Genomic DNA, 19,411 nt, shown 5'->3' with positions numbered 1-19,411 from the left:
AGGAGCTGTGGACAGCCTCTTGCCCTGTCCGGAAACTGACAGCTGAGCTGAAACTGTTGCCCTGGGAACAGAGGAGTGGCGAGAAGTCCACTCAGGGTCCTTTACTGCAGCCACACCCATCTCATGCTGTCTCTGCTTTTGCTTTTTGTGCCTGGCAGCTCCCCTCCCATCCTATCACTCCATCCAGCAAGCACGCGGACAGCAAGCCCGCAGCCCTGACGCCTGCGTACCACACACTCCCCCACCCCTCCCACCATGGCACCCCGCACACTACCATCAGTTGGGGACCCCTGGAGCCTCCGAAGACCCCCAAGCCTTGGAGCCTGAGCTGCCTACGGCCTGCACCTCCCCTCCGGCCCTCAGCTGCTCTCTGCTACAAGGAGGTGAGGTCCTTTGGCCACTCAGACTGCCAGTAACAGTGAGTGTGCCTTGAAATCTGGGTGTGTGAGAATAGTTCTGTACTTGATTCCATTTTTCATTTTGACCAATTCGAAAACAAATGTCTCCTATTTCTGTAATGATACACGGTTCCTTCTTCAGAAGCATAGGAGAGTTTTTCCTTTCATCCCCTCTGCTGCAAGGGCCAGGAGGCACCATTCCATCTGTGGGTTGTGCATGTGTAACCTCCAGGCCCTGTGCTGAGCCTGCACGTGAGGGGTAGAGCCCAGGAGGCTGAGCCGCTTGTGAACATGAATTTGCAGGCTCTGAGGGCCTCACCTTCTGCATGCCATTCTGCTGTCTGTGCCCAAGATCTTTCCAGGAACCTTGAAGCTGTGGGAGAGGAAGAGGACAGTCCTTTAAGGCAGAGCCTCCTTGACCTATAAAAAGTCACTCTGCAGCTAGGCTCCCTCTGCTGTTTTGTCTCCTTCCTTGAGGGCTAGGTGCAGTCATAGCATGCTCCCTCCTCACAGAAGCGCACACAGTTTTAGGCGTTCACTTCACCCTGCTTGCACCTGAGCTTGCACTTGAAGTGTGTGGACTTCCTGAGTGTATGAGAAGTAAGGCTCTGACATAATTATGATCTGAACATGCGGTATAACCATGATGGTGTGTGGCTGGGTCATGTTTGAGCCTGTGTGCACAGGTCTGTCTTGGAAGGGCCACTGCGTTTTTCAGGTGTATTCTGTTTGTACCTTTGCAGTCAGGATAGCCATGTAGCCCATAGTGTTTGTTTTGCAATTGGTTTCTAATCCTTTTCTTAAATGCTTGTCTTTACCAAAAAAAAGAGTTTTGTTTTGTGTTTGTGTAGGATGAACATGGGTGCAGTGGGTGTGTTTGTGGGCACATGTGCCCATACCTGTGTGTGCAGATGCCAAAGGAGGTGGGCATTAGGTGTCCTCCTCTGTCCCTTTCTGCCTTACTTTTATGAGGCAAGGTTTCTCACTAACCCTGGAGCTAGCTGGTTTTCAGCTAGGCTGGCTGACCAGTGATTCTGTGGTCTCCACTCTTCCATTACAGGCATGTATGGTCATACCCAGCTTTTTTTTTTTTTGTTCATTTTTATTTATTTATTTGAAAGTGACGGAAAAAGAGGGAGGGAGGGAGGGAGGGAGGGGGGAGAGAATGGGCGCACCATGGTCTCTAGCCACTGCAAACAAACTCAAGATGAATGTGCCATCTTGGGCATCTGGCTCACGTGGCTCCTGGGGAATTGAGCCTTGAATCGGGGCCCTTAGGCTTCATAGGCAAGCGTTTAACTGCTAAGCCATCTCTCCAGCCCACACCCACTTTTTTTTTTTTTTTGGTTTTTCGAGGTAAGGTCTCACTCTGGTTCAGGCTGACCTGTGTAGTCTCAGGGTGGCCTGGAACTCTTGGCGATCCTCCTACCTCTGCCTCCTGAGTGCTGGGATTAAAGGCGTGTGCCACCACATCTGGCTAACACCAAGCTTTTTATATGGTGCTGGGGACCTGAACTCAGGCCCTCATTACTGAGCCATCCCCACAAGTACCACTGCCCCGCCCCCAGTAGGTTTTAAAGTAATGGCTGTCAAAGGCTGGGCACAGTGGTATACGCCTGTAATCCAGGCACTTGGGAGGCTGAGGTGGGAAGACTCAAGGTTATCCCTGGCTTCATAATGAGTTGAAGGCTAGCCTGGGCTACGTGAGACTGTTTCAAAGAGGCCAGAGGTAGTTATGCAAGTCCCGCTTGTTCAGGGTGTTCTCTTAGCCTTATCTCTGGGTGTGTGAGTGCAGTGGTACCGAGCAGCTCTCTGGTCCATGTCTGCCACTCCCACTGCCGAGCCCTCCCTATGCTGCCGTGCCTTCCTCTTGAGGGAAGGAGCCAAGCCTGCTAGGAGTTGGGGGCTCGGCCAGCTGTAGCAGCCACCGGGCCCTGTCAGTAGTCCTGTGTGCTTAGCTGTGGACTTCGCTACCCTGTTGCTGGTCTGCGGGCTCCCTCTGTAGCTCGCTACGCCATGTAGGTCTACGCCAGGATGGCAGCCCGCCCCAGTTGGGGGCAGTGTGCGTGAGGGCTACGCGCCCTGCTCGTGTGCCAGCAGAGCCTCGCTGCGTGCTGCCATGAGCCCACAATAAGGAGGTTTGGATCCGAGCTGAGGACTGTGAGGGTAACAAATAGCCTAGAGAGAGAAGAGCGTGGTGGGGTGGGCGGGTTGGCGACGGCTGCGGTGGTATTCCACCTGCGCTGCAGCCCTTGCCATGGGCCCAGGGCAGCGGCTGCCTGAGCTCTGAGCTGTCAGTGTGCTTCTCGTGTCTCCTAGGACCTCAGCAAGAGCCCCAAGAGCATGAAGAAGCTCCTGCCGAAGCGCAGGCCGGAAAGGAAGCCCTCGGACGAGGAGTTCGCCTCGCGGAAAAGTGAGTGCCTTGGGCCTGAGGGGAGAGTGCTGCTCTCCGTGCTCCCCGGTGAAGGAGTGTCTGGGCGGCAGCATGGCTCGCGCACGCCTTCTCCCTCCCCGTGGAGGTGCGCGCCTCACACCCCACCACTCTCCTCCCTGGGAGCTGGAGCATGCACCGGGCTGTCACCTGCTCATCTGATCCCTACCGCGCCCATACAGTATTAGCAGATCTGGGGGGACTGGTGTGCTGTCCTCTCTTCATGTGTCAGGTCTCAGTCTTCAGGCCCTGAGCGCCCATGAGGTTCCTCAGGGCAAGTACCGTAGAGCTGGGTGCTGGGAATGTCGAGCACCACGCTGAGTGGAAGGCGCTGGGAGCCGGTGGAAGGTGCTGGGAGCCGGTGGAAGGCGCTGGGAGCCGGTGGCAGGGGCTGCGTAACGGTGAGGCAAGGGCCGCATTGAGCCACTGCTCTGCCCTCGTTTCAGGCCAGAGCTGTCTGCCAGCTGTTAGTTCGGGGCCAGTGTGTCTTCTGTGGTCTGTGACTCTATAGATACCTTCCTTTTCACCATACCCATCAGGACACCTGAGGGGTTCTTTTCACAATGCTTGGGAGAGAGCTTTTAGTCAGTGCTTGAGCATAAGTGGCTTCATATCAGCTCCTCTGGTGCATGGTGCTGCACTTGAGGCCTGTGCCACGTGGTGCATACGGGCCTCCTCCGTTCTTAGTGAGAAGTGGTCCTGCAGCAGAGAGGCCGGCAAGATAACCACCTCTGTCAGCCCACACTCAGGTGAGCCAGACCCTGCAGTCTGGTGGGACGACCACCTCTTCCTGCCATTTGCTGCCTACAGGGGGGCTCAGTGCTGTCTCGGGTGCGTGGTGGCCCTGACCTTCCATGGTGACTTGTTCTGCATGAGGCTGGGACCTGACTGCTAGTCAGATCGGCAGTCATTGGCAAACACTTCACAGCTTCTTTGTGCCCAACTGTGTGAAGGGACAGCTGTGAGGCAAACATCCCTGACTTGTAGATTGCATAGACAGAATCTGTGTGTTGTCTAGGGAGTGCTGCAGGCTGGCAGAGAGGGAGGGGACAGTGGGGCCAGCCTTGGGCCAGAGGGACCTTGAGAATGCCTGCCATCGCTCCTGTAGAGGCCTTGTCTGCCCTGTGAGAGCAGAGCCACACAGCGAGGGTTAGAGGTCACAGTGGCTGTGGTCACACGTGGACGGATTTCAGAGGGGCCGTGAAGGGTAGGTCTCAGCACTGGTCTTCATGTGGGTGGGTTTTGCCCCAGGGGCATGGAGCAGTGTCTGCACGCATTGGCATGGCCAGGTGCTGCTACTGCTGCGCTGCTGGCATCAGGGATGCTGTGTGCTGACCTGCAGCCTGTTCAGACAGCAGCAGTGCCTTACTGCATACGCAGCCCCTTACTGCCCAGGGGTTTGCCCAGGAGCGCAGGGCAGTGTTAGGTGGACAGTGGGCCTGGGGCTCTGAGGCCCAGAGAGGTCCAGGCTAGTGAATGTTGCATGTTCTGAGAGCGTAGAGGATAGGCAGCTGGGTCTGAGGTTCGGGTTTGGTGCAGGAGGACCTGCCAGGCCTAGAGGCTGAGGAAGTGCTATTTTGGTGTCCGCTCGAAAACTGCCGTGGTTGGGCAAGTTGCCTGTGCCCAGCGTCCGGGGGTCTGAGCCCAGTGCACTCCACCCACAGCAGTGCTGCCCTGTGTCACCTGTTGCTCATGTCACCTGCCTTTGTGTGCTATGCATGGGTGCACCGTGGTGACTGGCAGCCAGTGCCTCCCCCAGAGGACCAACCAGGCCTTGCTGCTCAGCGGGGAGCAGAGCTGCCCTGCAGCCTCCCTCCCGCCTTCGGAAGGCGCTGGACCTGCCTGATGGCTGCCCCGGGTAGTGGGACTCGAGCTTTCCTTGCGAGCCAGCTCTTGGCTCTGCAGTCCTCTGTCTAGTAGTGCATAGTGGGCTAGCCTATGTCTGTTACACTCTTAAAGTGCCACAGAAGATAAGAATGCCAGCCTTCTAGTCTTCAAAACTGCCTGGGTGGTTTGTGGTGCGCCGGCACGCGGGCGGTGTTCAGTGGTGATGGCTGCCCCACTCTCAACAGGCACAGCTGCTCTGGAGGAAGATGCTCAGATCCTGAAAGTTATCGAAGCTTATTGCACAAGCGCCAAGACGCGGCAGACACTCAATTCAAGTAAGTGTCACCATGTGCAGTCACAGGCACTCACTATAGATCTAAGGGGCTCCAAGTGAGCGAGGTCTCAGGAGTTCTGCAAGCCATGTACAGTGCACCCAGGTTCCATGACAGCGTGACAGTGTAGCATCCACATGGGCTCTAGGTGGCCGTGCTCTGGGTGGGCAGAAGACAGTGGGGATTGGGCCACCTATTTCAGCTATTTAAACCAATGGTGACCCTGGGATTTTTTTTTTTAAAGCTCCATGGAATTGTCTAAAATGTGGAGCTAGGTTCCTGTCAACTTCACAAGTTAGTTTAGTGTTTACTATTTGGAAAGGCATGGACTAGTTCAGGTGGCAGAGGTGCACACATGGCAGCATTCAGGAATGCTGCCCAGCTCACCCCACCCACCCCACAGCTGACCCCTGTACCTTAGTGCTGCTGTGCAGAGTGGGCATCACCTCAGCCCTCCTGGCCTGCTTTTAGTTCTAGTGGGTTTTTTGTTTTTTTGGAGTGGGCTCTGTGGACCTCATGTTTTGGAGCTCTCTGACCTCCATGCCTGGCTTTTGATGAGGTTCCTGTCCTCTTCCTTATGAAGTCTCTCCACCTGCAGTGTGGTGACCTGAAACCCTGTCTTCTCTGTCTTAAAGACACAGAAAAGGACAGTCTAGCTACTTTTTTAGCTATTGTGGAAGAAATCTACATCTGTGGTCAGCAGCAGGGCTAGCAAGTCTCACACAGGACGTGTGCATGACCTGGAAACTTCTTTCTCCAGCACTGCACTGTCTTCTGTCTGGGATAAGAAGGTTTTCTCTTCAGGCTCAGCAGGGTCCTTTTTCGCCCCTGCTGTCTGTGGGCAAAGAGCTGTTGCAGCTAGCCAGCAGAGTACAGAGACATGGAGAGACCTGGACGCCTAACCGTGGGGTATGACTAGGAGTGATCAAGCCACAATTTGTAAATACGATGATTATAGTATTACTTTTGCATTATTTGATAGTGATTATGCTCTAAGTAACAGGCTACAAGTGTGGCCATCAGTTTCATGGGTTTTGAATTTATGCTTAAGTTAGTGACCTCAATGTGGTTAGTGACCACATTCAAGAACTTGACATGGGAATCCTCCCTGCAGCAGTCTGAGGTGAACAGGGCCGTCTGAGCTCCTCCTGTGACAGGACATAGGCCACATTTTCTCCTGGTGGGAGGTGGTGCCTGGGATGAGCCGTAAGCTGTGGCTACCTGAACTGGGTACCATGGATTTTGCTTTTTCCCCAGCCTATGGTCCACTTCTCCTCATGCAGGAAAAACACTGGTCACTGAGTGTTGCCCCTGTATTCTGGGGTCTCAGAGGCTACTATTAGACATGGCCTCCACCTGGCAACTTGAGACACAGGAAGTGATAGGACACATGTAGTTTGTCCTATTTCCAGTGCCCTAGTCAGACATGCTACACAGCTGCCATGCCTGACTGGGGCATTGAAAATAGGTTCATAGTGAGCTCTTTTCCATAGTACGTTCCTACTAAAAGCATTGTAGAGGAGTACTGTATGTGACCTTATGCTCAGCTCTGCTCAGTGTCATTTGGATGCCAAGAAGACTTTATAAACCAAGAAAACTATAAACCAAGCAGTATTTATTTACTTATTTATTTGAGAGGGGAGAGAGAGAGGGAGGGGGAGGCAGATAGAGAATGGGCATGCCAGGCCTCCAGCCACTGCAGCCGAACTCCAGATGCGTGAACTAGCTTATGCATCTGGCTTACATGGTTCCTGGGGTATCAAACCTGGGTCCTTTTTGGCTTTGCAGACAAGCGCCTTAACCACTAAGCCATCCCTCCAGCCCTAAACCAAGCACTTTGACAGTGATTTCCGTGTTGGTGCCTGCACACCTGGGGATGTGCTTGCAGCTCATGTGCGCTTTAACAAGCCTGCTTTGGCTGATGGGGCTTGCCCCAGGGAGCCCCACGTAGCCCTGCATGCTCACCTGGCTGCCTTGCCAGCTTACGCTCACATTGGCAGCCATACACAGGGCACCTTCTGCTGTCCCATTGCTTCCGCCATACCCAGTTCACACCCATCTTCCTGATGGTAAAGGCTCCACTTGAGTAGGTAACATTGTGAGCAGGCTCAACTCCCACTTCCTCTGTGCCCAGGGCTGAGCTCTGGTAAGCCCTGTGAGCAGGTGATGGAAGGTGGGAGGTCAGGGGCCCACCCAGCCCCTTCTCCATGCTGAAGCTTTCACATTGGGGTAGGTTGTAGACTCGTACGGTAAGTTTAAACTCCTGCTGTTCATGTATGTAGTCTTGACAAAGTGATAACTGAAGAAATAAGTCAGAAGTCTTTTGAAGTTATTTTGCATTTAATATATTCCTTTATTGAATAGGAAAATATTTTTAATTGGCCATGTATGTGATAACCTTTTGTAAAGAATGTTGTAAATGAGATTATTAATAGAATTGGTTAATTTTCAAGTGTTTACAGAATCATGTTTTGGATATTAGTGTACTTTATAGATTTTTTTTAAGGTGAGGGGCTTAGAGAGATATCTTTTAAAAGGAGCCAGTTGAAACAATATTGTTTTAAGGTTATTGAAATAATTGAGCTTTGTTCTGAGGGTTGTGCTAAATTCATTATTAAAACCCAGCCATAAATAAGGAGAAGCAAACATTGTTGCCATTTTTTAACAATATTTTCTCTTTTCCTTCTCTTCCCATCACCTTTTGCTTTTGTTCCATGTTTTGGTTGTGGCTCTTCCTGTCCGTCCCTCCTCATCCCCCTCTGCCTGTCGCACCTGTCACTCCATCCCCCGTCTTAGCATGGCAAGGCACTGACCTGATGCATAATCACGTCTTGGCAGATGACGACCAATCAAGTCTAGACTCCTTGGGTCGTCGCAGTAGCCTTTCTCGTTTGGAGCCCTCAGACCTCTCGGAAGACTCTGAGTATGACAGTATATGGACAGCCCATAGTTACAGAATGGGTTCTGCATCCCGTAAGAGCTGCTGCTCATATATCTCTCACCAGAACTAATGCACTTCTGAGCTTTTCTTAACCAATGCTTGTTGTATCGCAGCCTGCTTTTCTTAGATGTTTTCTTGCTGTTCCTTGTCTCTTTTATGTGATATTTTAATGACTTTTGAGAGTGTTCCTGGTATTTCCCATTGTACCTAGCGGAGGCTCAGTTGCCAGTCTGAGCACAGTAAACCTGCTACCTGTTGGAGGGAGATGGTGGGGCCAGTGAGCCTGTGCCTGGGGGGCTTTTCCCACTGGGGCCACTGTTATGATAGCTGCAGACAGTTTGGTTTTTTATTCTCAGTGTAGTAACTGTTTCACTTGTTTTTGAATACAACCGTATGGACACTTTTATATTTTATACCAAAACCACACAGGTTTGCGATCTAAGTGCCAGCAACACAGAGGAGACTCTGGCCTTACACGTAGGGATCTAAGATTTTTTATGTATAATACACACTTGACCCTGTAGCTCTGGAGAAAGGTGAGAGAAGGACCTGACACAAAAGCACACAAGTCAATCAAGGGCTGCGGCGGGGACGGCACCAATTGCCGAGGAAGCTCTGCCTTGGCAGATGCATGGAAGGGCCAGTGCCACCCCACAGCTCCAAGCTGTCTGTGCTGTGAGGTGGAGCACTGCTTCCAGAAGGCAGATTCCTTGTCACAGCCCAGGCACCCACTCGTCACACTGTGCTTCCTGGTCTGCGGGCTGTACACTTGTACAGGAGCCTCCGCGCTGCATCAGAAGCATCGCCTCTGCCAGCGCAGACCAAACCACCAGAGGCGTCTGCTTGAGTGCTTGGCTTTGGTCAGCCTGGCCACCCCAGCATCCATACTTGCCTGTCTGTGAGAGCCACAAGCACGTTGTTGTCAGCACCCAGCTGCAGTGAAAATGGACTTACAGCAACCCTGTTGGGTCTGACTCGATGCCTTACTGATGGGCTCAGAGGTGACCGTGTCACTCACATGAAAGAACCTCCCCTCCCAGGGTCTGTTGTAAGGAGTTTTCACTGGTCTCACCTGGGCTGGTCTCTGCTTCAGAAAGGCCTGAATGTGGCATGCTGCATTCGGTCGAAGCAGCAAATCCACATGTGGTCATCGCTTGAGGGGCAGCACACAGTTGGGTGTTAAAATGGAACCTTTGGGTTGTATTTTAAGTACTCATCGACACCTGCTTTAGACACAGGATGCCATGGCAGATGGGGAATAACGCTCTTTCCTTCCTTCAGGGTAGCTGCGTTCCAGGTGGCTGTGACTGCTCTTCCCCACCACCCTCCTTGCCAAGCCCATGTGCTCAGTGTTTTGTCTCGTTTGCACTTGGATGCAGTCGGCCCTCCCCTGGGAGCTGGGTCCTGTGGCTCGCTGCCAGCCAAGGTGCTAGTGAAGCGCGGGCCGACTGCATCTGCACGAGAGGGATGGCCCGGAGCCACCGGGACGGGCAGCTGTCGTCCCGTGATTTGTCTGTCCCCAGTGACTACTGGACTGCTTACACGCCCTGGAGAGCTTGTATCTTATATTAACGAGTACAAAGAAGCAAGCTGAGGAGCAAGCTTATAAAACTGCACCCAGTATTTCCAGTAGAGAAAAGGTTTGTGTAGATTCAGCCAAATAGCAAGTGGGAGGTTTTGAAAAGCCACCATTAAGTCTATACACTCCCTCAGCATCATTCAGTGAGTGATAAGGGGTTTAGTTTTTGCGCCCCTCACGGCAGCCGTCCGTCTTCCCTGGCACTGCCGTGGGACCGTGTTCCCTGGTGCATCAGCTGCATGTCTCTTCTGCGCCTTCATTAGCACAGTTGCCTGTCATTATGATGTTGGTGTGACAGGAAGACTTGGCATTTGCTCTCACACCAAGTGTCACTGGTTGTCTTAAGACACCATCATTGGTATTGTTACACCAAAGTTTTCAAGATTTGTCATCTCTTCTTTTGTACTAGTCAGAGCCATTTTGGCGATTTTTGTTGATGCTGAGATCAGTACAGAATAACGGACTGACCTTTCTTTGCACTTGTTTCGAACATCTAAACCAATAGTCTTATGATCTGGTTAGAAGTTCATTAGTGCCACAGGCCCAGGAGATGTTCCTTGTGTGGCAGAGGGGACGTGGAGTCCGAAGGTCGTCATCTGTACGCCTGGAGCTATGGTCATGCTAGTACCTTGCATTTACAAGCTCTGTAATGCTCTGTGTACAGTGAGTGTGATAAGAAACGAGTGGAGACTAGCGAGAAGGTAGGTCCAAGCCATCCCCAGGCCTAATGCACATGGCCCAACAGTGTTTCTTTTGAAATAACACTCGCCAGAGGTCTTTAATAAGCTATATTAATGGTGTGTTTTGCATAAAATTGCCAAACACAATAATATGTATATAGTGGTATAAGATCTTGAAAAACAAATCTATATATTGTGCTCTTTATCTGTGAACGGGAAAAGCCATTTTTAGTACAAGACTACCATTTGAAAACTCAATGGATGTACATCTGAATGTTGCATTGTATTGTACAGTATCATTATTGTTGTGGTTGCACATGGCAATGAAGTGTTTGTTTTATAAAGACATCTGTTATGTACAGTTGAAATAAATTTTGCATTTGCTAGCCCTTGGCTTTTAATATTTGTTGCACGGGGAGGGGAGTAGCGTAGCTGCAGGTGGGTGTAATGGGGCATCTCCGCAGACGTAGCGTCTTCAGGAGGCCTGGGCCTGCCTTGAGGAAGCACTAGCACACACATAGATCAGACGTAGCTTAGATGGACAAGCCATACTTGCCCATTGTTTATTTCCCTCCTCACTGGAAGGTACGTCTTCAAAAGAAGCATATGTCTTTTTGTGCATGCGTGAAAGCAAGCTGAGCCTTTAAAGTTTTTCATTTAGAGTAGGGTCAGTACTTTCCTCTGCTGTACTAGCTGCATGCCCAGTTCAGAAGACAAGCAAGGAAACAAAAGAAAGACGTACCTGATGGCAGGGGCAGGATAAGGTGTGGACAAGAAGCAAGTGCCGAGCACACTCGAGAGAAAGATGTGCCCCATTTATGTTCAACATTGGAAGAGCAAGTTCAGTTTCAGAGCTGTGGGAAATGCAGCCTATAGGACTTGGACTCTACTGAGTAGATTTTTAAAAAACATCTTATTTGGGAGAGGAAAGGAGAGAGAGAATTGGGTGCACCAGGGCGTCTAGTCACTGCAAACGAACTCCAGATGCATGTACCACCACGTGCATCTGGCTTATGTGGGTCTTAGGGAATCAAACCTGGGTCCTTAGGCTTCACAGGCAAGCTCCTTCACTACTAAGCCATCTCTCCAGCCCATGAGTAGATTTTTTTTTTTTTTAAAGCATGATACTTGGCTTGCTCCTGAGAACTTGTCACCTGTTTCTTCGTTTTTGGTGGTGGTACTGTGGGTGAACCCTCAGGGTCTTACACACGCTAGGTAAGCACTGTGCCACTGAGCTACATCTCCAGCCCCTCAGTTGAGTATCACTGAACCCGATGTAGAAAGGCCCCGTATTTAAGAAAGCATGCTACACATGTGTTGAGTAGCTGGCCAGCTGGGCAGATGTTCTTTGTGACACTTAATTCTTGGTCTTTGATGCAGGCAGACACTTGTGTTCACATGCCTCACAGGTGCTTACCGATTTAACACACCGCGCCTGGGAGGGGTTCCTGCAGACAGCGTGGGGGGCGTTAGCAGAGTGGGGTACCCCAGGGTGATCCTGGTTTTGACACAGACTGGACACACTGTCCTCTGAAACATTTCTCCCTGACAAGGTCTGTGTGTTTCAAAGCTAGGTCTACAGCCTGCTGCTTTCTGAGGAGACACCCCTACTGTTGACAGCTTTAGAGTTCTGTTCCTGTGAGTGTTCATACCTGCAGTTGCCATCCCCAACCGTGGGCATGATTGTCCCCAAGAGTAGCTTTGGGCTGCAAGTGTGTTCCCGGATACTCTAGTTTGGGAAGTGCTGGTTTTCATAAATATATTCATGGGTTTCTTATTCTCAACTCCATGAAGAAACAGTAGTGACAAGGATGGGCCAGTGTTGTGTGGGGTTGTAGACCAGTCTGGCGCTTCTCAGACCATTAACCAGAAACCACAAGATGTTAGTATTGATATGAAAGCAGTCAAACAAAAAAGTTCCCCATTCAGATGAGGGTGAGATGGGCTGAAGTAGAAAACCCAACCCAAGCCCTTTGTTGGAAGTGCACTGTGGCGCTCCAGGCGCTGACTGCACGCGCCTCCTAATAGGACTCGTCCTGGGACCTCTTGATTTCCTCAGACTGAAGGCTGAGGAGTACAGATGCTCACTGTCCTAGAGCACCATACATGTGTTCCTGTGTCTGAGCTTGGGGATTTAAAATGAAGTACTAGAACATCCTCGGTTGACGTGCTTTTTCCAGCTCAGACATTTGGGAAAATTGGGCTAAGACACCTCTCAATTCAGTAACTTTAGAGGTCAAAACCTTTGTTCGCAAGGAAATGGCCAAACTTCCTCGTGAAACCTGGCTGGAGAATAGCCCTTTTGTTTTGCTGAGGGCTGTGCCTTTGCTAGTCTCTGTGGAACAGTGTGCGCGGACTTCTCTGCGAGGGAGGATGGGAACGTCCCTCGGCAAGCGCCTGGACTCGCCAGCACATCGGCGTCTGCGTTCTTGTTCTGTGCTGCGGGCCTGAGTAGTTAGCAGTTGTCAGGAAGAGAGCCTCTTGAACTTTGGCTTGTGCTGAGATCTTCGGTAAAAGCAAGACCCGTGCCATGCATTTTCAGCTGGATCCCGTCCTTAGGGGTTACAGACCAGTTAGGCTACTTAAGGAGTTAAGGCTTTCCTTCCTGAATTCATTTGTTAAGAGAAAGCTGTCAGGGTTTAACTCTCAGAGGATCTTCGTAGAGAAGTTACGTTTTGATTCTCTTTACAGGCAGTGAAAGGAGACCACTGGGGGTGCAGTATAGGTCTCAAGGTACCCTCTTTCTCTGTAACCCTCATGAGGAAGCTTTAGTGCTAGAAATGTAAAGTCCAGGAAGCTAGAAAAGACAAAAGTAACTGGCCATGACCTGCCTCAAGCACAGTTTGGCACGAGACTTCAGCCTGTCTCGTTTGCTGATCCTGCTGAAGTGTGTGTCAAGCTGCTTGTAGCCGACGTGCCTTCAGGCTATTTTCTGATTGACTCTCGCACAGTCACCAGCCGTCAGGGCCAGGCCATATGGGAAAAGTGAGCAGCTGACCCCTCCCAGGTTGCTGCTGTTCATAGGGGTGTGCCTAGCTGAGCTCTTTGTGTTTTGTAGACAGCATATGACTTGACCTTTCCTCTCCATGATAGAACACATCTGCAGTGGTGGGAGGGACAGGTGACCGGTCTGGACCCATGCTTCCCTGCACTCACGTGTTCCCCTGTGTGGCCCACCGCACAGGTCTCACCAGTTTTCTGCATGTAGTGGGAGCAGAGTCTCAAGGTGGGCTCTTGCAGCCTTGGAAATGCTGGTCAGAAGGGCCATCTGCCTGTGTCCTGTAAACCCCGTTGGAGGACCCGAGGGGGCAGGGGGAGGTAGACATTATCAGCTGGATGGCATCTTTAGCAATGCACTCCTCTCTAGGGCTGTATCTTAAAGCCCACCATCCCTGAGACGTGGGCCGCTAGAGGAAGAATGGTTAGTGTGGCTTTGCCAGAGCCCATTGTGGACACAGTTTGCCCAGCCCCCAAGGTGGGCGGCCATCTTGGACGTAACTCTTTCACAGAGTGTTTCAGTGTGCTGGTGTGACCCTGGCAGAATTCTGGCAGCATGTCACTGAAGAGACTGCTATCAGTGCACACAAGGGCCCCATTTTTCATTGCTGTGCACTGAGTGCTCTGTGATGCACCTGGTTCAGATATCATTCCTGCACTCACCAAGGAGTCCCTGCTCTCCTGGGCTCGTGTCCAAAACACTCCAATGGAGTGGGCTTGACAGACACAGCGGTGTCCTCAGAGATGTGCCTGAGGCCACAGTCTTCCAGGTCTCTCTCTTGAGTCATGAATGATTGATGAACCGCCCACCATCAGCTTCAGCAGTAGTGGTTTTTATTCCCCCCGTTTAGAAGAGACATACTTAGGAAAAGGGCTCCCAAAGCTATTCTCCAGTCCTATCTTTAAAACGCTTGTATTACATTGGGGTTTCTGTGACAAGGCTGTACAACCAGTGCCCTCCTTAAAACATGACAGGCTTTCAGGAAGACACACAAAATTGCTCCCTGGAAATAACACGGAATACAAAAACAAGCTGCTACCCCCCCCCCCATGTCCAGTCAGTCAGCTTACCTCACACGAGTGTTGCTGTCCGCAGGACAGTTTATGCAAGCACGATCCCACTGCCAGTGCCTGGGCTGTGCAGGAGCTCATGTCCTTCCTCCAGTTTGCCTGTGGTCTAATTTCCCCAAAACATAAATGGTTAATGTTGCCACACTGTGGAACCTCAAAGAAACACTTTTTTGCTCATATCCTTAAAAAAAAAAAAAAAGACTTTGACTCTCTTCCTTTCCCTTCGAAATGAGTATGTGGTTGTTACGATTGCTCTGTGAAGCACGCACCTCACATCAGCGGCTAGCTTTGTGCTAGGAACTGGTTAAATGGCATGTGGGTCTCTGATATTGTGAACAGGGTGCTGCTTTTCATGTACCCAAACATTCACAAAACAAGCAGATAATAAAGTCACATCTTCTAAACTCTGTGCTCTAAGATTGTTTTCATTTTTAGAGGTTACAGTAGACTTGAACTTCGTTCTAATTGTAGCTTCTTATTTATAAGCGCTCAGTGTATGTATGCTACATGATCTTGTATGTTTTTCTGAAATGCCTGGAACAATGCAATGGTTTAAAATTTAGTTAAGCATCCAGGGCAGAGTGGTCAGAACCTTCAGTTTCCGTGCTGCTCAAAATTTCTGTCTTTAGAAGAGTCAGGTCTGGAAACTTGAAGGTCGGTACATTGACAGGCCGTTCTGGTTTCCCGCGGGCACAGCAGTGACCACCCTCAGAAGGGCCTGTCCTCGTGCCACAGTGACTCTGGGAGCTTTGTGTGGAAGTGTCTTGTAGTCGACTTAGTTCCCGTCTCAGCTCTGCCACAGCGTTCACATGAGTTCTTTTCTGTTTTTAATGATCCTAGGCTCACGCAAAGAAGCCGTTCCACAAGTTTTGCTTCCAGAAGAAGAGAAAATTATAGTCGAAGAAACTAAAAGTAACGGTCAGACAGTGATAGAAGAAAAGTAAGATGTCTTCCAGTCTGTTGAGGCGGGACTTGGCCCCCTACGTGGGCGGTGCAGTCAGATGGCTCCCCTGAGGGCTGGGGCATGGCTTCATGGGCGGGAGAGAGCCTTTGCCAGTGTTCTAAGTTCCTGGAGGTAGATTTGGATGAGGAGCATGGATAGGCAGAGAGCCCTGCTGCCCCAGGTAGTGCCCCGGCAACCCTGCCCGCCCCATGCAGTGCCACGTGCCATGTGCCTGTTCTTTCTGTTCCAGGAGCCTCGTGGACACAGTGTACGCGCTAAAGGACGAAGTCCAAGAGTTAAGACAGGTGCGCTGTGTGTCACGTGCAAGGGCAGGGGGAGGGGCAACCTCAGCTGCTCCTCAGCACTGTCCACCATTTTAGAGGTGGGGCCTCTCATTGGCCTGGAACTCACCAAGTAGGCCAGACTGGCTGACCAGCAACCCCCAGGAATCTTCTTGTCTCTCTTCCCAACACGGATTATAAGCATGAGCTGCCATGCACACACTTATGCATGCATGCATGCATGTATGTATGTATGTCTGTAATGTTTATTGGGAACTTCAGTATATGAAAATACTGCAAAAGGCCATGTTTCCATTGGGTTGTCCTGTTTTGTTGACCCCTCCCCCCCAATTCCACTGAAGATCCTCATCAATGGGGTGATAATCACTGTGGAGTTATGAATACACCGTATTTCTTTAATGTGGGTTCTGGGGCTTGAAATCAGGTCCTCATGCTTGTAAGACACTTTACTGACTGCTGCTTCCCCAGCCCCTCAATCACTTTTTAATCTTTGTTTAAATGGGGGGAAAATGAAAAAAAACTAAACTCACTCTCTATAAGCACACAAATACTGAAGGAAGTCGTCTTTTTATTTTTTCATTCCAGCACATTGAGCCCTTGCTCTTCTCTGTAAGAGTGGCAGACAGGAAATGTGCATATGATGTGACTTCTTTAACCCTTTTAAACTGTGCTGTTTATACACAAAGCATCTCAGAGTTTGTTGGAATAATTGCAAGTACGGTGTCAAGAATAGCTCTGCTGGCTGCAGGAGGCTCATTGTTGGTGTGATGCTTTAGGAGCCAGGACGCTGTCAGTGGCCCTTGGCTAGCCTGTCAGGGGTGCTGTGCGGTCGTGTGTGATGTGCATAGGACCCGACAGTTTTGAAGGGAGGTGGCCAGTGCTGGGGGCTTGGAGGAACAGGACTGGTGTTTTCGGTCAGCCCTGAGACGGCATCCCCGTGGGTCCAGAGCTTCCCTCCCCATGTTACGGGCTTTTCCAAAGGGCCTTCAGAGCAGCACACCTTCCTTCACTCCTGAGGCTTTGCCTGTTATTCCTCTGCTCTACGAGCACATTAAGAATGCAAACAGCAGGTTGCAGAACCATCACTCCTGTCAGCGTTTCCAGCTACTTCCTTGCGTTGTGTTTTCTCAAGATTCTCTAATGTGTGTGAGCTGAGAGCTACAAAGACTGAGCTTACACCTATGAGCTGTCCACTGCTGCCCAGAGTCCCTCAGTGTCCACTCATACCTCCCCTTTCCAGCCCCCTGCCCCCGCCCGCAAGTGCTGCCACCTGGTTCACCTCCAGGGTGCAGTTTAAGGCAGGATGCGTGCAGTGCCAAGGGTGGTGACCCTGCTATGTTCTGCTCTCCTCCAGGACAACAAGAAGATGAGGAAGTCATTAGAGGAGGAGCAGAGGGCCCGCAGGGACCTGGAGAAGCTGGTGAGGAAGGTTCTGAAGAGCCTGAATGACCCTGCTTGGGATGAGACCAACCTATAGGCCGCCCCCTCCTCCTCCAGCCTGAAGACCAGCAGTTCCCAGACCAGGTCGGGACCTCTGGCCCAGGCAGGGTGACTGTCGGGACTGAGGAAGGGGGTCTCCGTCGGGCAAATGGACAGTGCCACGGCTGAAACACCCACATGTGAGCCACAGGCACGGGACCCACGCCGCATCAGCCTCCCGCTCAGACCTCTCGGTTCCCTCACTGTGCAGTGACGGGCCCAAGTCCCGGCTTTTGGACTTGCACTTGAATATAGAAACACACGTGCTTCTTGTAAATTCTCCATGCCAGACGCATGTCTGGATCGTGTGGGGGGCTGACCCTCTTGCTAGGGTTTTTCTTCCCACCAGCCTTTCTGGACATGAGGATTTGGAGCTGCTTTCATGAAGCTTTGAAAACAGGTGGAAAGATGGCCTTCAGCAGAGGTCTGAAGTTCTCAGCACCCGCGTGGGCTCCCCGTGCTGAGGCAGCAGGACCGTGTTTTTGTCACCAGTCTTCCCTTTCAGTATTCTAGCCTCAGGCCTGTGGCTGTGCCCTGGCCACCATACCGGCTGAATGAGACTCGGTCCTGAATTCCAGCAAGTCTTCATCCACCTGTCTACCTACCGGTGCTGGCTCCCATCGCTGACCCAGGGAATGGGTTACGGGAGTGTGTCACGGCGGGGAAGTGGGTGAGTTTGGCCTATGTGGGCTCATGTGGAAACTTGACAGAATGCACTGTTTGACCCTCACCCTGAGAAAACTAGGACCTGTACATAGATGCATTATTTATTGTACACCGCAGCCAGTGAGCCTGGACAGAGGCGGTGCTGCAAGCTAACGCTGTCAGCTGACCTCAACCCTGAGGTCTGCTTTGCCGTGGGCTCTAGCCAGCACTGTTCCAGACCCACTGAAAGCCCGCCCTCCCTCTTTCAGCAAGAATAAAGCAATACACACCTGAACTCGAGCTGGGTAGTCAAGGACTGCCCTGAGCTGTGGAGAGGGCCCTGCCTTGGCTTCGTTCTGCTGCCTCCCCAGGTGGGCTTGGGAGGGCCCGCCGCAGGGGCTGCTGCTGCTTCAGCAGCAGGTGACGGTGACCTCCGGAGCTTAGCCACCTGCTTTGTCCAGAGCTTGCTTTGAGTGGAGGAAGCTTGTCCATAGGCAGTGTTACGGATTTAAAATCAGGAGCAGCACCGCGCGTTGTGTGCTGGCCTCACACACGCTGGCTGACTTGGTCTGCTGGCCAGGCCACCCTTTGCCCTCACACAAGCCTTCTGTGGTGGTTTTGAGCTGGGCTCTTTGCAGGTGCTTCCTGTTCTGGTGTTGGCTTCTGCCTCTGCACTGACTGGTCCCAGTCTCCCCCGCCCGGGCCTGTCAGCCCCAGTCCAGCAGCCTCACTTGGCCTTCTCTAGATCACCTCAGCGTCAGCGTTCTGTCCACTAACACCGAAGCAAGAGAAGATGGCATATCTCTGTTCTTGTTTTCCAAGTGTTTGGGGGATTCGCAGGCCATCACAGAGGAGCATGGTCAAGTGCGTTTGCTCTCGCAGCACAGTCTAACTCAGGAACAACTCCCCACATCACCACCACCAGCCACAGCTGGCCTGGGTTGCCGTGCAGCTCCAAAAATCGTCCTTGCCACCAATGAGGTCGCCTTCTCTGTCCCAGGATGATCTTCTACAGACCTGCCTTAATGATTCCCTTGATGTATTTCATGAGAATACTCATGTTTTTAACATCCCTGCCTGGACGTGGTGGCCAGAATTGTGTGTGGACACATTGCCTTCTCTTTCTGAGGAGCCCGTATATAGGCTCTCCAGGCAGCAAGAATCTGCATCTGAGAGCAGTTCTTTTTAACTCCCCTGTTACACATATGTCTCATCAGGTGGCCTCCAGGAGTGGGCTTTGGTGTAGATAATAAAGGGGCACCATTCACCAAGGCTGCTCCTGAGCGAGGAGGAGACGAAGCCATTTCCTATCCTGTAGATGTGAAGCACTTTGTTACAAACCGTGGGAGATGTAGCGGTGTCTGCAGCTCCAGTGAGCTCTCCCTGAGGGGCCTGGACACCTGCACACCTGTGTGCCCCTCCATGCCAATCATTCCCACTTGCTGGGGCGCCCCAACACCATGGGAAGCCGAGGTGCAGGCAGCATCCTGGTGTTGACTACTACAGTGTCTGTATGACATCCTTGTAATTATTAAACTGATTATTTTTCTTATCTCAAAAAATGTGCCACCTTCGTCTTTGATATGCTTGGTGTGTAGGTGTGCGCACATGCGTGTGCGTGTGTGTGTGTGCGCAGCTGCTGTCCTCCAGGTATGACACGGTGTGCCGCTGTGCTCTTGAACTGTTACCAACTGCAGTTACCAGAAAGAGGCCTAGGCAAGCCTGGGCCCATTAACTTTCTGTCGTGAGGGGAGGGACTCGAGGTCACACCTCCTCCCCAGGCGTA

The 19,411-nt window shown here is 51.5% G+C and overlaps 1 protein-coding gene across 7 annotated transcripts in view; it reads left to right on the top strand.

The window, feature by feature from the left end:
* Positions 1–19,187, top strand: part of Arhgef7 (Rho guanine nucleotide exchange factor 7) — a 131,054-nt gene extending 111,867 nt beyond the window's left edge. For 3 of the 7 annotated variants that reach the window (XM_045146204.1, XM_045146205.1, XM_045146207.1), the window contains 7 exons: positions 159–383; positions 2,718–2,811; positions 4,902–4,991; positions 7,785–7,961; positions 15,097–15,196; positions 15,450–15,504; positions 16,856–19,187. In XM_045146204.1, coding sequence (XP_045002139.1) covers positions 159–383; positions 2,718–2,811; positions 4,902–4,991; positions 7,785–7,961; positions 15,097–15,196; positions 15,450–15,504; positions 16,856–16,978 — 864 coding nt within the window. In that variant the 3' untranslated portion in view covers positions 16,979–19,187. Of the gene's footprint in view, positions 1–158; positions 384–2,717; positions 2,812–4,901; positions 4,992–7,784; positions 7,962–9,210; positions 10,575–15,096; positions 15,197–15,449; positions 15,505–16,855 lie in introns of those variants that run through there. The other 4 variants (XM_045146206.1, XR_006636303.1, XM_045146208.1 and 1 more) reach the window with 4 other exon arrangements.
* Positions 19,188–19,411: the final 224 nt, after the last annotated feature.

This window comes from Jaculus jaculus, chromosome 3 (genome assembly GCF_020740685.1).
Source record: "Jaculus jaculus isolate mJacJac1 chromosome 3, mJacJac1.mat.Y.cur, whole genome shotgun sequence".
In the NCBI taxonomy this organism is placed as follows: domain Eukaryota; kingdom Metazoa; phylum Chordata; class Mammalia; order Rodentia; family Dipodidae; genus Jaculus; species Jaculus jaculus.
The sequence above is the reverse complement of the archived record's forward strand: the minus strand, read 5'-3'. Positions and strand labels throughout refer to the sequence as shown.